At 40.8% G+C, this 24,292-nt stretch overlaps 1 protein-coding gene across 12 annotated transcripts in view; it reads left to right on the forward strand.

Annotated features, from left to right (window-relative positions):
• The window catches only part of sox5 (SRY-box transcription factor 5), a 74,680-nt gene extending 71,582 nt beyond the window's left edge, over positions 1-3,098 (forward strand). For 11 of the 12 annotated variants that reach the window (XM_087787854.1, XM_087787855.1, XM_087787856.1 and 8 more), the window contains one exon: positions 112-3,098. In XM_087787854.1, coding sequence (XP_087643980.1) covers positions 112-409 — 298 coding nt within the window. In that variant the 3' untranslated portion in view covers positions 410-3,098. The remainder of the gene's footprint in view (positions 1-111) is intronic. The other variant, XM_087787863.1, reaches the window with a different exon arrangement.
• Positions 3,099-24,292: the final 21,194 nt, after the last annotated feature.

Raw genomic sequence — 24,292 nt, forward strand, 5'->3', positions numbered from 1 at the left:
TCATTTAAGTCCATTCAAACCTCTTAAACCTCTGCTCCAAAAGTATTTCTACGTTGAATTCAGAAGCTCTCTGATGGTTCTGCGGCTAACTTGACCTCTTCTGTGCAACAGGCAACAAGGTCAGCTGCCCTTATCCTCAGCGGGCGTCGTCTACCCCAGCGCTCTGTCCATGGCAGGAATGCCGTCCCCTCAGATGCCCTCCGAGCACTCAAGCATGTCCAGCAGCCCCGAGCCCAACGCCAACCACCACCACACCTCCAACATGCCTGGTCTGAAGGGGGAGGAGCCCCGCATCAAGGAGGAGGACCTGCGGTTAGACGACAGCAACGGCGACGTGTACGACGACTTCGACTACGAGGACGAAGAGGCCGATTACGTCAGCGACAACGAGAATCACATCGCCCAGTAGAATTACGCAACAACTCTAAACCTTAGCACGGCAGGTTGGAGGCCGTGCCGCCCAAAAAGACACCCATCAGGACGCGACTTTTGCCAATCCCTGGACACCCCTTCCTTTTTTGTCTTGAAGACTCTGAAAGCAGAGCAGAACTCCTCCCCCAGTGGAGTCCTGATACCAGCATCGGACCAATCAAACGAAGCACAGGACCTGTCAATCATACTGACTGTTACAAAAGGTTTGGGAGGAAGGACTGCATCCATTCCCAAACGACAGCGAGGGTAGAAGTGAGACGGTGTGAACATTTGAGAAGTACAGGAGAAGGAGTTGACCCGTCGCACGCTGACGGGCAGACGACACTTTAAGATGGCGGACCTGTTTATTATCAAGAGACACTTTTAAACTAAAAACTGCTTTTTTTGTTCTTGGTTCTATGATATTCTCACTCAGGTACACGGTGCCAATAAGTGGCTTGTGAATGTGATTTGTTGTTTTTGTGCTACGAGTTTGAATAATAATAATAATAATAATAGGAAAAAGAGACATTTTCTTTTTCTCTTTCTGTTGTAAAGCACCTGGAGGACGTCAGACGTGTTTATTTTTAACAAAAAGAAGTTTTTCCTCCAAAAAAAGATAAAAAAAAACAGACCTCGCTAAAAAAAAATTGTGATCACCTGCCCTTCTGCTGTCATCCCTTTTTTAAGAGAGCCCGGCGGTACGGTCCGGCCGGGAGAGACCCGGACCGGACCGTCCCACTTTGACGGGCTGTTGGTCACGGAGCAGAAACTTAAGCACTGTGTTGTGAGACAATCCACCTTATCCATATCTGCTCTGTCTCAAAACGACAGGTTCACTTTGCGTTGTTTTTTTTACATTTTCGTTGAGATCAACACTGACATATTCTCAAAGGCTACATCCACAACGAGTGTTACGCTCACTCTTTATGTTTTTAACTCATCATCTGCCAGTCAGTAGTTCCACTGGGGGGAGACCCCAGGGTGGGCCCAGGATACACTGTAGAGCTCGCCTCTGTCAGTGGACCTGGAGAATGTTTATGGGGTCTGGCCTCTTTAGTTTGGCTGCTCCCTTTGCAAAGAAACAGTAGAACAACGAGACATATTTTCTCCAAGTATTGTTTCAAACCCTGCATTGCTAAACTAATCTTGGTCCCCCCGGAAATGTACACATATTTTAACTCTACTTTCTTTCCTAAATGACACCCTGATCACAACATTTCCAGAAGGAAAGCGTGTGGATGTAGCCCGTTACACTCAACCCCTGTTAGACTGCTGACCCCTAGAGGGCGGAGCAGACTCATTCAGCCAGTCAGTGTTTGTATTTAAAAACTGTATTTTTTCTTTAAACTGCCTCTAGTCTGATATTAACATAAATATAAGAAGTTCTCCTAAGTTTAGTAAGTTATGTAAAGTATAATTTATTTTATTTTCTTCCTCTATATCGAGTTTTTATGAAACAATAAAACATTATTCTAGATGGTAGATAGTTTCCCATATTAATTTGTCCCCTCTTTTGATTTGTTGGATAAGTTGAACTCCTCTGGAGAGCTGGCGAGTGGAGCTAGGTCAGCGAGCTGGACTTGAAGCGGCCATTCTCCGAGCTGAAGACATTTCTATGTGTCCGTACACCCATTTCTGATGAAGCACTCAGACTCTGTGTGGTCAGATGAACAGAAGAACATGATTTATCGTTTTTTGCTTTTTGTAATTATTATCATTTAAATGTGAAGTTTATTATTTTATTTTCCTTTATAAAAACCTGTTTACTACTTCGGTCGTCTTGCTGGCACAGTGGAATATCATTGGTGCGAACACACACACACATACACACACACACACACACATATTGTAAGTGAAGAGATTATGACACCAACCAAATCATATGCTGTCTTTGTTTTTGTACATATCTGACAACAGTTTTGTTTTTATTGTGTTCGGAAAGCAGTGTTTCCGGTGATCCACCCAGGATGTTCCACTGTGTGTGTGTGTGTGTGTGAGAGATGTGCGTTCCTTAGTGTGTGTGAGGGAGACGACCGTGAATATCGTTCAACTTATCAGGAGCAGTTTGCTTTGTTTGAGCTCCACGTGATGCTTCAGGAGCCATGACTACTCTTCAGGTGTGATGTTTGCCACATAATGAGCCTGTTCATTTTGCTGTAAAGTTGCCCCGTCACCACCACATGACTCACCAAGCATGCTGGACAGACGGGTTCCATTTGAAGGACATGTGTTGACGTCAATCGCCCCTGCTGGCTAGGTCTGTCCCCTTATATCCAGACAATGATAATAATATTATTTAAGACAATCAGAGTCATGAGTGGAGCTCAAAACAAAGTGAGAATTATTAAATAAATATCTTAACATCTCAACTTGAAAAATCAAGAAAGATAATTATGTAAATATAACATAGAGTTATAGATTTATATTTTGTTCATAACACAATGTAATATAAGTTGTATATTTCTTTTCTCTCTCTCTCTCTCTCTGTCTCTTTTATTGATGTTATTCATGCCACAGAAAAGTTGGAGTCGCAGAACTCACACAAAAAAATATGAAGAAAAACATTGATGAAATAAAGAAAAAAACAAGCCATGAGCTGCCACCACCATCTGTTCCAAGTTCACTTTTTTCAGTATTACTGCCAGCCAAGGCTCTAATAAAGACAGCAATGTGTTCGGTAAAAACTTGTTGGTGCTGGTCACTTCTTTCACCGCCGCGCACATGTTCACAGCTACACACTGAAACACACACACCAACAGGGCCGACAGTGAGGAAAACACATTTTTAATTAAGTGTCTAAGAAATCTGCAAACAAGGTTCAATAGTTTATTTGAACATTTAGTTTCTATCAAGTGAATGCAACTTATCATGTTATAAAGTTCATTAGCTTATCGTACAATTAATGAAGACAGTTTTTTAAGCTTTAAATCAAATAAGCTACACGTTCATTACTGATTTGATTTTACATTTCAAGATCATAAATTAAATTGAACGAAATCCTTCTTTTAATGTTTCCGCCTTTCTTAATGGCAATAGAAATTTCTGTTCAACTGCTTGGCCTGTCGTTGTGGCTCATTTAAGCTTTATCTCATTTGCGTGGCCTTTATTTATTTCTTAATCATAAGAGGATTAAGAATAGTTGAATGAATTATTCATTACAAAATAAATTCATTTACATTCATGCAGGAAACACATTCAATTAAAATTTAAAGAATCAAAACACAAATGATATCGGAATAAATGTTCCCAATTCAAAACACATTTTACCATTTTTCGTTCATTTATTAATTTTGTTTTTATTACAAAAATTAAAATATGTATTATTATGTATTGTCAAGACACTGGCATTCCATCCTGAATTACAATGTAGAATGTAGACATCTAAATATTTGAAAATTACAGTAAATATTATAATATTTATAAATATTTATTTATTTTAGGTTCTAAAAAATATTTAACTCAATTCAATGAGTTAAAAGAGGATATCTGTGGTATGAATTATAACTCGACCTAATTGTTCGAGGATTCAAGGACTTTATTGATATCAATAGGATTTTTCTTATGGCTTGTGAAGACAGCGATATAACACAATCAATTAAATAACTTAATGTTATTTTGATTATTCATAGTAACTATGTAGTTATTATTACAACAATGGATATAAGTGTGTAGCTCAATTCTTCATCCTATCTTCAAGAATTTAAGGCAAAAAAGTCTGTTTGTATCCATGCATTATTATTTATTTATTTATTTTAAACAAAGGAACATTTTGGGAGGATATTTCAAAAATCTCCAAACCTGGAACAGACTAAATCCTTGATCATTTCAGAGGCTTCTAAACACTACATTGAACTCCTGTTGAGCAACATATTAAGTTACTTTTAATAAATACATATACATTTAAAATAATTTACAGGGAAAATGAGCTTTCTGGACACACTCTGGTTTTTATCTTTATTGGATTTTTAGTCTCATACTCTGATGCAACTTGACAGTGTCTGCAGTTCTCTCTTTTTTTCTAGCCACTTATAATATGAATTTAAATCCATTTTTTTATTTGTATATCTCTTAACACTAACCGTTCACATTTCCTATAGTGGCAGTGGAAAATAACATTTGACCCAGTACATTTATTTGCTATTTGACCACAAGAAGGATGAATCTATAACCATTTTGTTACCGCCGACAAACTAGCAGAATGAAGTGAAATACAAACACTAGTGACCACAGTGGAACCACCTGGATTCCAAGATAGTTTTCTTTATTATTTTATTGCTAACAAAACAGATGTTCAAAGCCTGGCCAGTTGTTTGGGTTCATCCCAGAATTCAGAGAAATTTATTTCAATGATGTTTATCGTGAAGGTCTAATTTAAATGCTACAGTGTTGCTGAGGTCATTTTTAATCTTGGATGCTCTACCTTCTGGGTGAGCCAGCGGGAGGGCGTGGAGCTGAATTAGAAGCCTGATAACCTAATTAAGCTAACATGACAAAGAGGTAAGAAGGCAGTGAGTGTGCGATGGAATCGGGGAAAGGAAAACACGGTAGTACTGTAAGTGTGTGTACTTCTTCGCAGCCTTGTTGATCTTCTTCAAAGCGAACCACGCCAGATGCTGGAGCGGCTGTCAACCAATTTACGGGCTAATCTTGAATTGATGCGAATTTGATGACGTTCACCGCTCCACTTTCAAGGGTTAAAAACACAAATCACCACTCAACGTGCCCGTGGAAACGTTGTCCTCGTCTGTGACCATATGTTCCACAAACCAGCACCAAGTCCAACACGCTGCATATGAAAACAGTGGAAGGCACTCTAAGGAGAGGATTTCACACGGTTGGCTAATTAGCGTAGCCGCGCACAAAAAGAGAAAAAGCTCTTTTGATGCAATAAAGAGCAGCGATGGGTGCAGATCCACGACTCCTACGGTAAGTGAAGGACTTAGTTGTTCTCTGGGCATTGTGAATTTTTCAGTGGCCGCCTGGAGGTAAAAACCTGAGAAAAGGTTTATGTGTGAATAGTTGAGGAGTCAGAGAGGGGATTCAGAGTTTCCTTTATTGTCAGCAGGAAGCCAGGAACGGCTAGACGCACAGATTAAACACTGGCAGCCCGAGGTGTTCTGTAGGAGTTAGCTCAGCTTAAATCACCATTACCCACCGGCTATTTTCACAACAATCGCACAGACAAAGACAAAAAAACTATTACGGTGGGCAAACATTCCATGAAAGAACTTTTCTGCACGCCGACTGCAGAAATCTTGGAGGGAGACTGAAAAAGGAAAGTCTTCCCCATCAGACGCGCATCTGGTCGATGGTGGGACTATGAGTTGAAATGTGTTGTTTCTTTCGACCGTGGGTGTTTGGGAACTGAGTGAAAACGATGTCACATTAATGATTTAAAGTCGGTAATAGGATGTGCTGTGACGCTGAGCCGCCAGCTAAGCTGAGTTTAAGGCTCCAGCGTTAATGTATTCATGAAGAGGAGGGATTACACAGAGACAAGAGCCGCTCCAGAGCTGAGTGCAGGAGAGCAGCCGGGCCAAGAGGCCTCCCAGATAACGTATAGAAACGCACTCCAGAGTCACCTGCAGGGAGTCACCCACAGACGATTTTTGAGGTGGCTCTCATGAGTAGGATTCTACTAGAGCATGCCAGAATGTGTCGTCTTCATTTAATTATTTTTATTTTTTAGAGATAGATTGAATTTATTAATCCCCCCGTAGAACTTCTTCCGGAAATTGGGTTTAGAGTATAGAGTTTGAGATCAGTTTAACGCTCTTGTGTGGACCAAGCAAATTATTTTACTTCAAACAATGGTGGTAGAAAGAATTAATAAAATAACATATGATGAACAAATTATTGACATATAAAGAATAACACCGAAAGTACTCCAGGTAAGAATTTTCATTTACCGGGGATAACATTGCTGTTATTCATTAAACGTCTGCCACAAACAAGCATAAAATTAAGACTTGTTTAATTATTTTCAAGAACAATTCTTCTCATCGAGGCTTTAATACACGATGGACATTTCAGGCGAGCACCACGGAGGTGTATAGATGTTTTAAAGCGTCTTTTTGGAGGAAGTTCTTATACTGGGTAGGTTCATTAAAATGGATGTACATTTCGCCCATAACTCTAAAAAGGAACTGAGAATAATCTCAATCCTTAGTCGACATTAGTGTGATTAGAAAATTAGTTTGAATTTTGGGTGAACTATCACTTTAATTTTCCATAAGAAGAAAACATATTATATAATGTTATGTAAATAAAAAATGAATTAAAGTTATAATGATAAAAGGTGTTTTCTTTTGATTGAGATTGAACGTGGGGAAATAAGTCCCACAATGTTAAAGGGCAGCTTTTTTTTTTTTTTTTGATTTTAGTGTGTTTTAGTATTGTTCTCATCAGTATGTGTCTGTTTGTACAAAACTCTCTTTTCATTTAAATATTTACATTAGTAAATGTGCTTAAGCCCCGACCACTGAAAATACATTTTTGTGGCGATCAGATCTTGTGTACCATAACCATGGCCACTCTGCTGTGAAAGGTTAAGGGTCAGGGTTCGTCACAACGCCATGATCATGTGATATGATTTTATTAGCTGGCAGCAAGGAGTGAAGACCATTATACATCATAATGGACTTCACTCTCGTAACCTCTCGTTCGCTGAGATTTCAGACGGGGGAGAACTTTATCAAGTAATAACTTCCGATCATGGTCATGATGAGAGACTTACTGCATCTTGGAGAGGAAGACCTCAACATTTGAAACATGTGAGTGAGTCAGGAGAGTTGACATCAAGGAAAAAAGAGGTTTTTAAATAACACATAAAGCTTAATTTGCTCTCACCTTGTCAGAAAATCATCTCCACCACTTAGTGTACTCAATCAGAAGAAGGTTCTCAGTTACCAAAAAGCACTGGAGACAATTGTAAAGTGCCGGCAGCTTCTTGACGGACAGCCTAATGTGACAGATCTGAGAGCAGCAGTGTGTGTGAGGGACAGGCGTGGCACACGACGGAGAAGCTCGACCTGCGGGCTGATCGGCAATCAAGACGGGGGAAAAAAAGCTGGCTCGCAGCCTGACTTGTCGCCCCTGCGCTCAGACGCCACTCACACATGAAACGCTCACCAGCGTCTTCCAGGGCGGCAGCAGCTGGCCTACTTTTGCCCCCCGATCTCCGTCTTACTGACAAAAATAGAGACATTTGTCTGCCTTCAACTGTCTTCTCCCTAATTTGATTGTTTTTGCGCTGCTCTGTCAATGACTCACTTGCATTCTTAATCATTTCACTTGTGTTGAGACTCGAGGCTCTCGTCTGAAGTTTGCCCTCCGTTCAGAAAGTTTTCCTTTTGAACCGTAACCTGACAATGACTCTGACTCTGGACAGTGATGTGGTTCCACTCCTCCCTCCATCCTCATGCTGTGTTGTTCGCTGAGAAAAACCAATTGAAGTTGAATACCTCTGAAAGCTTCAGATGGAAGATGGCTCACGATGGCTCTGACGGGCCCACACTTCTATAATGAGAGGAAGAGAAACTCAGACAAGACAGAAAGCTCATCATTGTTCTGATCTGAATTAAGGCTAGCCATAGAAAAGTGAGGCTGATCTTTGTCAATTGAGTCTCAATGTGTTTTTGAAGTGCATCGACCTTGTGTTGTTTTATTGTTACACAGTAGACTTGAATCATTTCAAAACTGAGTGGAAGGAGGAAGAGACACGTCTGGGTTTAGCTACAATTGTCGCACAGTTATATCAAACTATTTCATTCAAATTGCTGACCTTTGAAATGAAATGGAAAACTTCTATTGTAACAGCGAGTGTTTGGTTCTGGGATGACTTCAACAAGGCACATAAGCTTTCAACATGCAAAGGGACAGAAAGTAGGTTGTGAGCGGATGATTTAACCTCACGTTTGCACACAGCAAATTAACAGCAATTAAGATTAGATTAGTACATTTACTTCATGTTTTGAAAGACAAGACAGCAAACAACAAAACACCATTTCAATTACAAACTCAACACAAAAATATGAAAGTTTTTTTTCCAAATCCAGAGTATCCTCTAGTTGCCCTTTGACCTCATAATCTACTAGCTGAGCCGCCATGCAAATGCAACGTGACCCCAAAGCTGTCGAAAGAAAGCGTACAACTACTGAGCCTCACACTTAGGGTCCAAATCCGCTTTCGTCTCACATCCCACACCTTCACATGAAGCCGACATGCAGTGAAGGTTGCAGAACTAGGTTTTCACACGGGTGCCAAGGTGACGTCAAGGTGAAGTGGGAGAAACCCCACAACCAGAGAAATCAGAGTGACAAAAATGCAACGTGACAAAATGGCTTCCAGCGGCATCTTATGGAAGGATCAGTGCCATCAGAATGTTGAATGGTTGAGTTTTCAAATGGTAATTTGTATATTGAAATGTTGAATTTGTTTTTTAAAGTCAATTGAATTCAGCGAATTTTTTTACACATTGAGTTTAAAAATTATAATTCCAATAATTCCACATCCCCAAAAAGCCTTTTAAATTAAATATTAAATGCTGGTATATTAGAGCCAGCAGATAAAACCAAAGAGTACTGCGCTACTTGAACTTTCAGCAAATCATGCGATGTATAAACTTTCAACTTTTCGGCATCTGGGGTCTTAAAAACGTATTTTACATTCCACGTTCAATCAGTGGTTTCAGCTGGGATGATACTCAAAATGATGACCATCAAATCAACCTTATAGGCTGTTTGTAGAAGCCCGGTCCACAATGTTAGTGTAGTTCAGAGAAACATCTTCTGAGAGTCAGAGCTTCCACAACACGCGTTTGAATGATGAGAGTCTCTCAGTAAAGCTTGTCCTATGAATAAAGCCCCACAAAATTCCCACATCTTTACAGAACAAGCTTTATAAACAGCCTCTCTCTCTCCAGGGAATAACAATATCAAACTCTATGTGTAAAATGAGATTAATTAATTTAGAAAATTAATAAATTGAATGATTCAATAGAAACAAATTCAAATCTAAATTACAATTACAATAATTGAATTTTTCAACATAGAAACCATTATTCAAACAGAGATTTCAACGCTTATAAAAAATATAAAACGTCTACCAAAGCATCTCCTGCTGGCAATCATCACATATGTCACATGCAAACTGGTCCAGTTTAAGAGTCATAAAAATGACTTGTCTTGTTATTCCATCTCACCTGCTTCTATGTAGTCATAATAACACAGTGCTGTATGATAAAGTTTTTCGCTAATGAATGAACAAACTTTGATATTTCCCAGTCCAGTTAAAGTATTACTGTCTCAAGATATTATGACATTTACGTTTAGCTAACAGTGACATGACAAACGAATCAGATCATCAGATGAGTGGGAGGTAAACTCAGGCAACTTCTCACAGCAAACTTGAAAACATGAAGTTAGTAGAAGCTGAGTGAGATAAAGCAGCTCGTGGGCGCGTTAACGTCACCGGCTGAGACTTATATTTCATTTTGAGGCATGAGCAGAAAGAAAAGCCTGTAAGAAAGTGTTATTTTCTCTCCCCATCAACACCCTAATGCACACATGCAAATATTATGCTAATGCAATGTTAATTGGAGGAGTCGCTGCAAAGCAGTCCTGCTGTTCGGATGACGGGTGAGAAAATAGGTGGGGTCAGTCTCAAGCTGTAAAAGCAGCTCCAACACAAATAAACAAAACCCTCGGGGATTAACGGAACAAGGGCCAATGATAAACGGATGAGAAGAGAGACAGGGAATACAACAAGCTGGAAGCTCGGAGACGAGGGAATCGGCTCGGGAACGTGGAGACGCGAGGAAGCGAGAGGGACAAGTGAGGAGTATAAGAGGGTTTATGAACACAGGGATTAGAACGGGACGGCAGAGACGAGGAAGCAGGACACAAGTGAGACAAATAAGAGGCGCTGGGTTTATATGGGAACAGAAAGGTAACGCTGGAAGATAATCTGTAATAAAAATACACTAGATGTTTATTTTAAGTCATGAAAATGATCTAAATCATGGTTTATTTTGTAACGACCATGTGGATCCTACAGTTATTTATCATCATTGAAAAGCACACAATTACCTTTATTGTTTTGAATCCTATCACAAATCTACAGTAAACATGAGGTTTTATCCGGCTAGAATTGCTAGTGAATTTGTTGCTAACTAGTGATCCGCCATTATGGTCAACGAAAGAGGGAAACTAGCGACAGTATGTTCAGTACTTCTCCACTGGTGTGTGGGCGAACATGTGTGGTTCTGCGTGAGTTTTCCAACTGCCTTCACTCGTAACTTTTAGAGGTTTACCTTCGTTTAGTCTGTTGCACTGTGAGCAATAAGACGTGATTAAATAAAGTTTGATTTTCTAAAACATGTTGAAGGTTAAGAAATTGTTTAAGATGTAAGAGAACATGAATATTAGTAAGTATTGTGAGCAAAACACAGGAACACACACACAGGAGTGTGGACATACAGAGAAAAACAGAACCAAGCACCAATAAATTATTGAATAAAACAAACGTACACAAGTTTAGTTAAATTGTTTTTGGATTAATATTTGCAACATCATTACTAAAGGAATATTTTTGTAATGTTATTGCTGATATTTAAATTAAAATGTAAAAATAACCAGCATTTAAGGAAGTTTAATTTCTTTAGTTTAAGGAGAAGAAGACGTCTGGAGAGTTAAGAGGTAAAAATAAATGTATAAATAATTCATATTCATCATCATAATTTATTTTTACTTTGTCTTTTGATTTTTGATTTTTTTTTATTTAAATCAAAGGCCCACACAAGAACGTGGAGTTTGTTTATGTCAGATCATACTTATTACACATTATGACTCTTAAATGTAGTATTAAATTGTTAAAATATTAAGCAAATTGGAAAAAAAACTAAATGATATTGTACCTGATGTGTGTTCTGTTGGAAGCCCACTGGAAGTTTCCTGCAGCACTACTAAGACGAGATAATGCTATAATGTTTTCCTCCGCCTGTTTATTAAAGCTTTATATAATCCAAGATTCCTCCACTAAATCCCTCGTGTTGAGATAAATAATTGTTTGGAGTATTGAGAGTTGTGAAACATTACCGGCTCGACACTCTAAATAAATAAGGCAGTGTTTTCTCCTCGTGAATCCCATCAGGGGCTTTGTAGCACCGGGCCTTTGGTGCCTCGGGTTGTTCCTGTACGTAATGTGTAAGAGCTCAGCAGAGGCTGGCAGGAACATCGCTATTTGGAAACTGTCAGTGTCCTGTCCATGCCAAGAAGCCAGGAGATACCCCGCCACCAAAAAAGAGCCCCAGTGGCTGCCAGTTTCTCAGACAGCCCACTGCTGACCCCTTCAGGCCAGGAAACTGTCGACACGCCAAGAAGCAACAGAACCCGGAGGCCTCTGCTAACCCCCCTCATATCTAAGCAAAGGCTGCTCACTCAGGCCGGAGAAAGGCAGACAGTTTGCAAGTTTGCAATTTAATTAGATTGCCGCGTTGCTTAATTTCGCTCCAAGATTTAAAAGCTCACTTATTCCTCTCTTTTCTTTTGGGTTTGTCTGTTCTATATGACAAGGACTTTGCTGGCATGTGTGGAAGCCAGGCAGATGCCAGCGGGCGCGCTGCAGCCGGCCCCACGAGTTTCAATCTCAACTTGATTTGTTTGTTTGCCGCTTACATTTATTTTCAGAGGAGGTGGCAGAGGTTGCGCGAAAGACGAACTGCCCTCTCAGTTGTCGGCGCATATTTGTCCTCGGCTGCTTTTGTGTCCTATCTTATTGCGGGTGATTATGACCAGCTGGCTTCGTCTCCATACCCCTGGGCCTGTGCGGAATTGTTAAGACTTTTGAGATTGGGACAAATCCAGGCCAATCCAGCCACAATATGGTAAAGAAATAACAGAGGAAAAAGAGAGAGGAAGATTGCAAAGGGATTGTCGGTTTAGAGTTGTGAACAGCTGCCGAAGCGCGGAGGTCAGAAGGATTTCCTGGATGGAGGTGTCCTAATGGCTCGGGCGTTAATATGAATTCATAGACGGCCCATTAACGCTCCTCTCTTAACCTCCACCTCCTCTTCTTTCTCAGCACGACCATAATGGGCCTGGCTCTGACCACTCGTCTGCATGTAGAGGATATAGTGTGGATTTATGCCGATGTTCCCGGGGATTACACCCTCGCTGAGCTGTGTATTATGAGTAGATTTAGGCCCATAACTCCTGAAGATAAGGGGGGATTGGAGTGATTGTTTAACCGGCATGTGTTACCCATCAGAGGGATACCAGTGAACGGGTTTGTGTGTGTAACAACTGGTCCCTATACTGTCCCCTATTGTTCGCTCTCGGAGCCTCAATGATTATTGAAATCCCAATCCCATCCCCGTCACAATGCCTGCTTTGAAATTTCCTACCGTCTTTAATTGAATTCTTAATGTAGAAGAAATGTTCAGTGGGTACGCGGAGGCTTTTCAATGCACGGATCAGAACGAGGGAAATGTGCTACGATCAGCTCAAGGAAGTGTCTTGTTTATTATCGCTTTGATCAGGTGTTAGTTCTGCATACCAGAGGGTCGGCAGCAGCAAGTCACTCCAGAACAACCTCACCGATTACTCCTGTCCAGAACTTCTGTCTGCATTTAGAGCAGAAGCAAAACCATTATGTTCTGTCTCTGAATGACAGCAAAACGGCCGAGTCATCCTGACACATAACAAGCTTTGTCATCAGAGACTAGAGCTACTGCTCCTCTTACATCAGTCAGTGAGTTTCACTATATTTTATTTATGAGAGGCATAAGAGAAATACATTAAAAAAAAACATGTTTTGCTACATATTGTCAAGACTGGAGAAAGTACTTTGACTTAAAATGTCATTCTCTTCCCCTTATTCTGGCCAGAGAAGTTCACCTCATGCCTTAATGTTGTTTAAATTGTTTAATGGTTATTTTAAAAACTTTAATTACTTAGTTATTAATTATTTAATTGGGAACCAGAGGTTTTAAGAAATATGTATAATGCTAGATAGTTTCTTAACCAACAGTATAGAAAATAAAATTCACCTCAGACATTTTATAGTATCCTTTTTATTTTGAACTGGTGTCATTTTTTATAGAATAATATACCTTTAACAACCTCTGAATCTTCACTCTGTTTAAATTTTAATTTAATTGCATTTTAAAAACTTTGAAAAAAGGATTTCCCCAGCAAATATTTGGCTTTGGCCATGGGGTGGTAAGATGACACTACAAAACAGTACAAATAAATCATACAAATGTGGAAACCTCCCTGCTTGAGACCTTGGCTCCTGTGTTACAATTGGCCTTCGTTGTTCATTGCACAATCCAAAGTCGCATAGCTCGACTTCCTGATGTCCCGTAGCTTACGGCACATAAATCTGGACTCTAGACACGGTGCTGCTCGACAAATGTGTGTGTCCTGGTTGCTGTAAGTTTCTTTACAAGACCTTGGGGACGAGTGAACCACCACTCCGACCACAAAACGCTCCTCCATAAACACAGGCGCGAGGCTCAATAGCAGAGGACGGAGCAGGAGGCATGTGGGAGGAAGTTGAGGGCTGCGTTTACAAAGATCAAGCATGAAGCTGAGGTTTAATTCTGCTAATGAAGCATTACAAAAACATCAAGGTCTGAGCTGCAAAATGAATTTGCCTTGTTTCAAGTTGGGAAACAGATTTAAAAAGTGCTTTAATCACCATGAGGTGATCATGGATTAAAAATTCTTATTGGTGAGACGTAATGAAATTAAACAGTATATGGTGTTGATATGAAACTGATTTAGATTACATAGTTTTGTGATTTAAAAAACAGGACATAAGACAATAAAACATTGTAATGAAATTACAGTTGGAATTATCGATTAAATACTGTGTTTAAATAAATGACAGTATACAGTTCTGTGCAGTGACAAGTGTGAGAATCAGTTTTTTATTTGTCATTCTGTTTATAAAAATCAAAAATACTATATTTTAATAAAGCACATGTATTTTGTCACCTGCAAGTCGATTTGTATTTGAACAAAATGTTATCACAGTTTATTCAAAATGATTTGCTCTCCCTTTCGAGTCCATTAGAAAGAAAATAATAGATAAACCACTTGGGCACGAAGATGTTAATTTGCACAATGTTATGATAAATAAGCATAACTACAGCAAATGTGACACACACACACACACACACACACACTCTAGTCTGCTATTCAGATTATGGATTACAGTCTTTTAAATGACATCTTGTCAACGTGGCAAAAACAAATTTAAAACCCCTGATTCCCCCCCTCGTCATGTAACATATTTCATCAAAGTCCTGCCAAAAATAAGTCAACATGTTCTTGCAGAAATTGAGCTGGCTGCAAACCAACAGACAGGAAGTCAACAAATCCTCTTGGAGCGGAGGTCAGAGGTGAACTTTCTGCTATTGAAGTAACGGGAGGAGAATAGTTGACAAGCCAACATTGTTGTCTTGCATTGAACACTTTTCCTCTCTCAGATCAGCCCATTCGCAGAGTAATGGGTGTGCAGGCGCGGTTGCCACAAATAACTGTAATTACCGGAGATGATTTGTTGCGTGAAAACAGCCTGGCGTGTCATTTAGAGCCTGAATGTGGCGGTCAGATGTCACTGGAACTTTGGGTAAAGGCACTTTACGATTCATTTTTTGAGCATTAGAGCTTATTGTTTTCAGTTGAGCGGCAGCGCCCACTGAACTCTTCACACGTCAGTGCAAAAAAGAACTCCCGAGTGATTCTCTTCCTTGTTGCCGCTGTGAAAGCAGTGGAAACAAGGGTTATCCGCCATCTTTAGTGATGATGATAATGATGATGCACAACACATGCACGCGTTTGGATCTACACAGCTGGGACATGAGAGGAAGGGATGACGTCAATGATAACCAGGAGACAGCAGAAGCGAAGACCACACAGAGAGGAGTCGGAAGACGACGAGATGAATGTTGACAGTTGCTATGCCTGCCACTTTTTGGGTCATTAAGAAAGCGATTTCCCTGCTGCCTCGATCGTCACTCTAGGGAAGCTGCCGGGGAGTTTGAACCAGTACCAGAGCTCATCATGCAGGTCAACATGTCCAAAAAATCCCAGTGGGAAGGCAGGAGGGGGTGGGGGAGCAGAGTTAAGTAGCCCCTCAAAGCTTCATGGAGATGGCTTAAGGTATTAAATTGAATTAAGTGGATTTCTTTTAAAGCAACTTTGGGCAATTTGGGCTCCCCAGCTATGTTTGTCTTTTTGGTGAATATATCAAAAAGTGTTTTAATTCAAAGGAGGAAATAAAAAAACGGAAACTTTCTGACCTTAAAAAAGAAAACCTTTAAGGATTGTCTTGAGTTTTTTTTATCATTATTATTTTTTGGAATGATGGGTAAAATGGCATTTTTTCAAATGCACTTCTGTATCCTCCAGTGCATTAAACATGTTTATTCACCTGTGTTACAAGGATTCAAGACAAAAGCATGAATGTGCTGCACTTCAAATAAGACGAGCAGTGTCAACTAATTACCTGAATTATTATTCTTTTTATCCTTTTATTCTGAATTAAATCATCTTCGCTAGGTCACAGAAACAAAGTACGCTTCATTTCTAGTGGATGGAATGACAATTGAAAGTCCTTGATGATGTTCATTTTTATAAAAACCACCTCAAATACTGTTTCTTGAACTTGACCTGATTAAAATAGAGCAACAAACATCTTTCTTAGAAGTGATCGAACAACCAGATGTTCTCCTGAGGCTCCCATTGGTTTCTTTTGTGCGTGAACATGTCATATACAGTATAAACTGTAAACAGTGAGATGTATTCAGCAACTGTTGAGTTAGTGAAAAGTTTTAAAAAAAATGTAAAATAGACGGGAACAAGAAAATGTTAACGTGATTAAATGTAGCAGCTGTACATTCAATTTAACGTTTCATATGTGAATCTATTATTGCCTGATTTAAATGAGTATTACCAATAGAAGATCTAATGTCTTTAAAATTATTTAGTAAAAAGTTTCATGACAGTAAAAAAAAGACAATTATTATAAACCGACCTGACAAAAGATCTGTTTAAAAATGTCACACTCAAGACCACTCCGCACAGCTGGGGTGAAAAAATGTTTGGCTTGTTGGGAGTGAGTGTGGAGTCCTTTTCAGGTGAGCAGGTTGACAGGGAAGAGAGGAAGAGTGAGAACAAGCACTGGGGCTCACCACGGCTCGTGGGTCAACAGAGTAAACAGTGCGGTTGTTGCTCGCTGCCCTGTGTACAGAATCACTCGCTGTGGTGCAAGTTTGTTTGAACACAACATGTTTTTTTTTTTCATGCCAACTGTGTCATTAAAGTCAGCATTTTCAGGACTGCAATATTGTCAATCAAACTAGAAAAGCTAATCTAGGGAACAAGCTGTAAATGTGGTGTGTGTGTGTGTGTGTGTGTGTGTGTGTGTGTGTGTGTGTGTGTGTGTGTGTGTGTGTGTGTGTGTGTGTGTGTGTGTGTGTGTGTGTGTGTGTGTGTGTGTGTGTGTGTGTGTGGGGGTGTGTGTGTGTGTGTGTGTGTGTGTGTGTGTGTTGGACAACTGCTCCTGCGTGAGAATGTGTATCTGCTGTCGCCGTTCACTCCAAAGTGATGCAGTTTGTATTTGCGACAGTATGTGTGTGTCAGTGTAACAAGAACATAATCTATAGGAGGGTGCAAGGTGTGTGTCTGCGGACGTGGGCGGCCGATGGCAAGCGCCGTGAGTTGATGCGGTTTTATTTTCCTCTGAAAGATGAGAAAGAAGAATGTGTGTGTGCACTGGGGGAGATCATGAGCGTTGGATGTGTCCCCATTTCTTCTCCTTCCGACAAATCCCAGTGGCGGCAGTGACATTTGGGAGCAATTTTGAAGTGCACCCGCAAAGGTTGTCAAGGGATTAATCTCATCTCACGCTGGGGCACTGAAAAAAAAAATGCTTCCTGCAAGAATTAAACACAATTTACCCATCAAGACTAGTCTTTCAGGACGGGAGACAAGCATAAATAATATCTCCTCGGTCCAGATCCGCTAATTTACAAGCTTAGCATCTCCAAATGTTATTAGTGGGAATGACGAGGTTAGCAGAAGGCGCTGTAGGGAATGATTTGTTATCCGGGCGAGCAGCAACTGCAGCAAGCATTACGTTTTTGGAGTGCTTGGGTAGGGAAAGAGACATACCTGACACCCCCCCCCCCCCCCTCTCTTCGCCATTCCCCTGTCTTGCTACTCCCCCACCACCAAGCACCACAACAGCCGGGACTGCGCACACCTCAGGCTGGCAGATAGTAAACTTGGCATCTTGCGAGCTAATGTTCTTTTCCACTCCTCTCATTCTCATTACTCTCCCCCTTTTTCCTCTCTTACCCCCCCCCCCTCCTCAGCATTGCTCTCCCACTTGCTCTCCAGGCTTCAAACATCAAATAGAACATTTGGGCAAGTGTCGTCATCTTGGCAAGTGTTGAAGAAGCTCCTGTCTGCAAGTTTATAAGGGAGAAGGAAGTTTTTTCCCTTTCAGATATTTTGTCGCTCACAACAAGCGAATACAGATGTCTCTATGCCTCGTCCAAAAATTGTGTTTGTCTCTTCTAAAGATCTTTATCAGCAGTGCGGCTCGGTCACCGTCAATCACGAGCTGAGCGAGCTCCCCAGCCAAGTTGAGCAGAATTCTCCCTGATTAACTTTGTAAATAACCAGGTGCCTCCTGAATTTGGATGCGGCACCTTTTTTTAAGCTGACAAGGAGCTAACACCTTCAATCTGACATCGCTGTTGTGAGAGATGGATCGCACGCTTTGTGCGTGCCTCTTTTGTGTGTAGGTGTGTGTGCGCTTGTGTGCATTTAAGGGAAAGTATTTTTTGATCTGTGCTGGCTGTTTATCTTGCTGAAACAGGAGTCTGCCGTCACTCCAGCCCTTTCTGATCCTGACAGATGAGTTCAACCCCAGCCGCCGAGGGGAAGAGAGGAAAGGAGGAAGGGAGAGAGGAGAAGAGGGAAAGTGGGGGGGGGGGATGGAAGAATGAAACAGATGGATATTGCAAAAATAGTAATAAACGAAAGAAAGAAAGGAAGAAGACAGACAGAGAGGTAGAGAAATGGAGGAGAAAGGAGGGAGTGCTTAGCTTCACCTGCCAGTCTGTGTTAGGAGGGATGAGCAAGAGTTCCTGCTTCTGGAGGCTTAGTGTCAAAGGTGGGCCTGCAATGCTCTTTCTGATGTGTATACATCTTCATGCCCAGTAGGGGATCCCCCCACCACACTTCTCCCTTCTCGCCTCTCGACGGCATCTATGATCACCCAGCTGTCAGCCAGTGGTATTTGGCGTTTACAAGGTGTACTTCTCAAAGTGTGTGCGTATGGCTACCGCTACAAATAAGATGCTGTATTTAAGGTGCTTTCTGATACAAAAAATGTCCTCAAAATGTCAAATGAAGGATGAAGGAGTGCATAAGGACTGAAATTATCTTATTATTTCTCCTTCTTGATTGACCTTGATTAATTAGAAATATAATTTATTTTGTAATATATAAAAGAAAATCAAAACCCTGTTTAAGTCTACGATAAATTACTAATGAAAGCAACGGACTGTTGGCTTTGATACTCATGAGTCCAACAATTGCTACCTCCGCTTTTCAACACCATTTATGTATTATTCCTTCAATACTTTGGCATGTGATGTATGTGGAGTTAATCAATGTTATTGATTATTAGCAACAATTCTCACAAAAGAGCAGGTGAAGAATACATCACATCTCAATGAATAACAAACACAAGCTTATCTATAGTGCTATTCGGATCTTTAAACTAACACATACGCTCCGCGCAATCATATATGGTGCGTTTCATTAATGCAGCCATAAGCACAGGGAATCTGCCGTAATGTCGACCACAAATGTAGGATGACACTGGCTATTGAGACTTATTATACAGGACCTTTTCCTTCACCTGACAAGTGTCAGTAAAATCTAGTAAAAAAAAAAATGTCCCAAGCTTTGGCATTATGAAGAGAAAAACAAGTTATTTAAAGCTCCACTCTTATGAGACGAGACTTACAAATTACATAATAATAATAACATTTGATGAACAATCTCTGTGATTTACATGGAAATGTCCAATGTTTCAAAATAGTACTGAGAAACATCAACTGTCAAAATACAAAATGGACACTTATACTAACAACCAGTGTTGTTGCTCAAGCTTCAGACAATGATCGATATATTTTCTACAGATACATTTTTTTTTTCATATCCTGACAATGAACTGACTTTCTATGAAAATAGATGTTTTTAAAGTCACTTTTAAATGTGATCTAATAAAAAAAAATGGAATGCAAAAATATTAAATTATCTGAAAAATCAGGAACACACTTACTGCCACTGTGTTGGATTCCAAAGATCCTTCTGTAACTACTTCAGGTCTACATTTCCTTCCACCCCACTCGGCCCTCTAGCTGACTCCTTGCCCTGAAGAACGACCCCCCACTGCTTCACTAAACCATTTCATACCTCTTGCTGTTTCCACCCCCGCGATCCTCTTCCTCACCCGCTTCCCTTTGCCAAGTCACAAGGGTGCTCTCCATCAATACCTAAGGCAGCGCAACTCTATGGGGCACGCAGCAACAACATCTGTGGAGTCTGGAGATAATGGAGCAGAAGGTAGGTTTTTACAATAATGTGCTGAAGCTTTTGCAAGCTGTGTAGGTGTTAAAGCATGTTTGTGCATCTGAAGATGACACTAAAGCAGGAGAGGACAAACACATCAGGCCAAAGTGATTCAACGCCTCTATTGAACTGGTGTAATTGGGAGCATGACCGATGACCGTGTTGGTGGAATAGAAAGCCTCAGCTCGACTGCTTTTAGCGGCGTCTCTTCGTCTCTCGTCTACACACACCCTTTTTATTTCCTCACATAACTTTGCATTGGCCGTTCTCACCTCCCACCTCCACGTGAATGGGATGCAAGTCTGTTCCTGTTCGGTGCTGGATGTACTTGGCAAGATTTCCCTGATAGGCCTTTACGAATTCACCGCGTCTGTGAGGTTGAACATTTCCCCCCGACCTGACCTCCTGAGACAAGGGATGAAGGCAGGTCTTTGTATCAGCTTGTAAGCAATATCAGAAATTTTCTGAAATCTTCTCACTCTGTGATAACGAGGAACCTTGACTCAAACACCTAGCTGGTGCTGAAATTGAAAAATTGGTGCAGAAACGTTCTTTTGAAAAGAATGCTGTGATCACCAAATAGATAAAATTGTCGAGGAACACTCACCTACAAGTTTTCCTTTGTCGACTATTTTCCTTCACACAATTTAGTGCTTGCTCTTAGAAAAAGGGAAATTATATACAACAATTTTGAAGTCTTTTACAAATGATTCAGCTGAACACATTATGTGCTTCTTTTCTCAAGTGTTCGGAGAATCAGTTGTTGTGCTACTTCTCTCTGTTTGGATCTGTCAGACAGCGAGGAGGACGGAAGGGCTGTAAAAAAATCTCACTTTTATTGACTTTAATGAGATCCGTAAAGCCCAGAAAAACTTGTAAGGAAATGTGAAAGAGAGAGTGGCTAAAAAACAGAGGGACGAAGGGAGGGAGTGTGAGAGATAGCAGCAGTGCCCGCCACCAAGCTGACAGCAAGCAGGCTTGACATTTGGCCTTTCGTAATTAGGAAAGTGCCAGATTCTGTCCCACTAAATCGCGGCTCAAAATCATAATTCTCAATGGTGTTGACTCCGCAGTGTCCGAGCTGCTGAAGCTCCCTCTGTTTTTCTTTTTTGCCCCCCACCCCCAGACTCCTCACCCAAACCATCCACCACACCTCCCCCGTCTCCAGCGTAAATATTGCAGCCAAAATTACATTACAGTTTTGAGCTTGCCTCCCCCTTAATTGCTTGCCCTCTAAACACAATCTGCTTTGGCAATACATAAGATGGTATGCAAGTTAACAGCGACAGTGAGTTGGCAGCCAGAGAGCTGAGCGACACTCCGTGGAAAGGGAAAAAAAAAGAAGGAAGCACTAAGACGAGGAGATAAAGTGCGGAGGAGAACTGGAGAGGAGCTGATCACACACAGACAAGCTGGGGAGCAGCAGACAGATGCCATGAGAGCATGGCTGTCATTCCCACAGCCAGGACGGAGGAAGAAATGACAGAGCAGAGGAAGGATGGGAGAGGGAAGGGGGAGGTGGAAACCACTGGGATGAATGAGATGGAGAGGAGACTCTGACCAAGATGAGGCTTCGGCCAGGATCTTTAAAAGATTTTCTTTTTTTTTTTTTAGTGTCCTCATGACACTTGTACGTCTCCCACCTCTGTCCAACTCCAGAGACAACGTTGCAGAAGGACTTAGCTTGGGACATTCTTCCAAGCTTGCCAAACATGAACGATGGGAAACCAGTTAAACAGAAGCTCTGACATGTGAATCCATCTTCACTTTACTCACATTCAAGAAGATGAAAGCTGAACTGATCCATAGGATACTTGTATACAAATAACCTTTGTATTCCTTTCATTTGAAATCCATTTCAAACTTTCACAAAGCTTCCACGTCCACAAAAAAACCAAACGCCTATTTTAGCCAATATATGGTCCAGTTTAAAAAGAAAAGAAGAAGTTTATAAAAGCTAAGAAATCTCTGCGTCAATGAGAGCTGTATCTATCAAAGACGTATTGAATCTCTATTCAAGGCGAGTTTCAATGCCTTGTATGCATTGAAACAATTTAGAAACATTTTTCAGAATTATTGAAACAATGCAAGTTTACAGAACCTGGTTCATAAAGCCTGAAAAAAGCTTAACTTTTCTTTTTATGATTTTATCATTCCCTGATGATTGGTCTCATTCATAGAAGTCCCCATGATGCACCAGAACTTTCTAGCTATTATTTGAAGAGTGCTCACTAAGCTTAGGGTCATGGATGCTACCTCCCTGACCACATGAAACTGCTTTGTGGATCCGGGAGAGAAAATGGTAAACTGGCCCAGCCTATAGATTTAAACACACATTAGTGTTAAACCCATGAGAATGTTTTAGCAAAATTGAAAACATCTGAGTTGAAATAACAGTAAATAAAGTCGTAGCATCATTGTATATCTCCCTTTCTTGGCAAATGAAAACAACTCATTGACAAAAGTTCGCAAAATGAACGTGAAAAACAGTCCAGGCTGCATTTTGTATCCTGCAGTCATAAAGAAGATGTTTAAAAAACTGCCACAATTCCTTGTAAAACTTTAATCTGAGGGGATACAGTCCTGTCATATTATTCTTTAAAAACAGCTCCATGATTCATATAAAGTCTTTACACTCAATCAATGCGGATCAGACAAACAGACAAGGAGTTAAAGCTACCCAGCATGCACCATCATCTTAGTGCACAAATAAAAAAAACATCACCACAAGCTCCGTCTTTTCCACTTTGAAAAGTGCAGACAAAGTTCTTTCCTTCTTCTGTCTTGCAGAGAGAGCCCATCACAAAGCGTCAGCTAATCTGGAAGATGGCAAAGAGGGGACATGGGTTTGACAGGGGCTCGCTTACTCCATAAGCCTGCCATTAACGATAATCCCCCCGAGTGACGAGAAGAGGAGGGGCAGTGGCGAGTGGAGAGAGACAAGACAGCTTGTAAATATCAATAACAAATTGGAGATGTGGCAGTATTAGCCACACTAGGCCCACCACCATCCCCGCCAAACTCTCATCCAGCACATGTTGGCCTCGGTGCCTTTATCCTTTATCTGCCGAGGATGGGACTCAAGCTAATCTCTCGAGCCACGATGACAGTCAATTAGCAGGGAAGAATGCAGTTAGATGCTTAAAAGTAAATGTTTCAGGGTTCAGGGATTGAGTTTGGTAGGGGGTGTGCGCAATAAGTGTGCGTCTGTGAGGAGATGTTCCACAATGACAACTATCTCTCCGTCCACCCCCCTGGAGAGCAGATGGGACGCACGGCTGCCAATGAGACAAGACGAAAAGAGTTGTGTGTGTCCGTGTGTGCCAGTCATGCATATGCACGCAAACACACATGAGGATGCTTGTAAATGTGAGTGTGTGCTTGCCTGTCGGTGCAACAGTGTCTTTCCATACTTCCACAGTTGTACAGTTCTTGCAGAGACAGTCTGGTGAGTTGACAGCAGTACATTTTCTCAGGCAGCTGCCTTGTGATAATGTGACGCCTGCAGCTCAACACATTCACTATATTTCCAGACAAACCACAAATATAAAGGCTTGATGTATCAGCATCAACATGGGGTATTTAAAGGTGTCAAGATGTAAATTCTAAGGACACTCGGTGAACTGTTTTAAGACCAGAAAAAGAAGCCAAGCCTATGGAAGTGGATGTTAAAGGTTTTGTAAAAAAAAAAAAAAAAGAGCTCATGAAGTAGTATCTTTAGCTACGACACTTCTCCCTCATAGTTAAAGCATCAAATTATGGGATGAATTTTGTGAAACACAAGAGTCACAAACTGTCTGTGTCACATACCTGTGTGTATATTTTTGATTCGGTTTTATAGTCAAAACAAACAATTGGTTTGCCTGATTTTTAGGAACCTCATGCTCCATTTTTTGTAGTCGGGTTTTTAGGTATTTATTTTTTATTAAATACAACTTAATTCATTCATTTTCTACCGCTTGTTCCCTTATGGGGTTTGCGGTACCCCAGCTCTTCCGGTGAGAGGCGAGGGACACCCTGGACAGGACGTCAGTCTGTCCCAGGGCACACAAAAACATACAACTATTTACACACACATTTATATCTACAGAAATTTCCCCAAGTTCCCAATCAACTGTGGGAGGAAACCAGAGTGTCCAGAGTAAACAGGGGGACATTATTATTGTCACCCAGGTGCCTTGAAACAGAATAAGAGGCTAAACTGGATGATGACAAAT

The sequence above is a fragment of the Callionymus lyra genome, chromosome 3, assembly GCF_982586985.1.
Source record: "Callionymus lyra chromosome 3, fCalLyr1.hap1.1, whole genome shotgun sequence".
Lineage (NCBI taxonomy): Eukaryota > Metazoa > Chordata > Actinopteri > Syngnathiformes > Callionymidae > Callionymus > Callionymus lyra.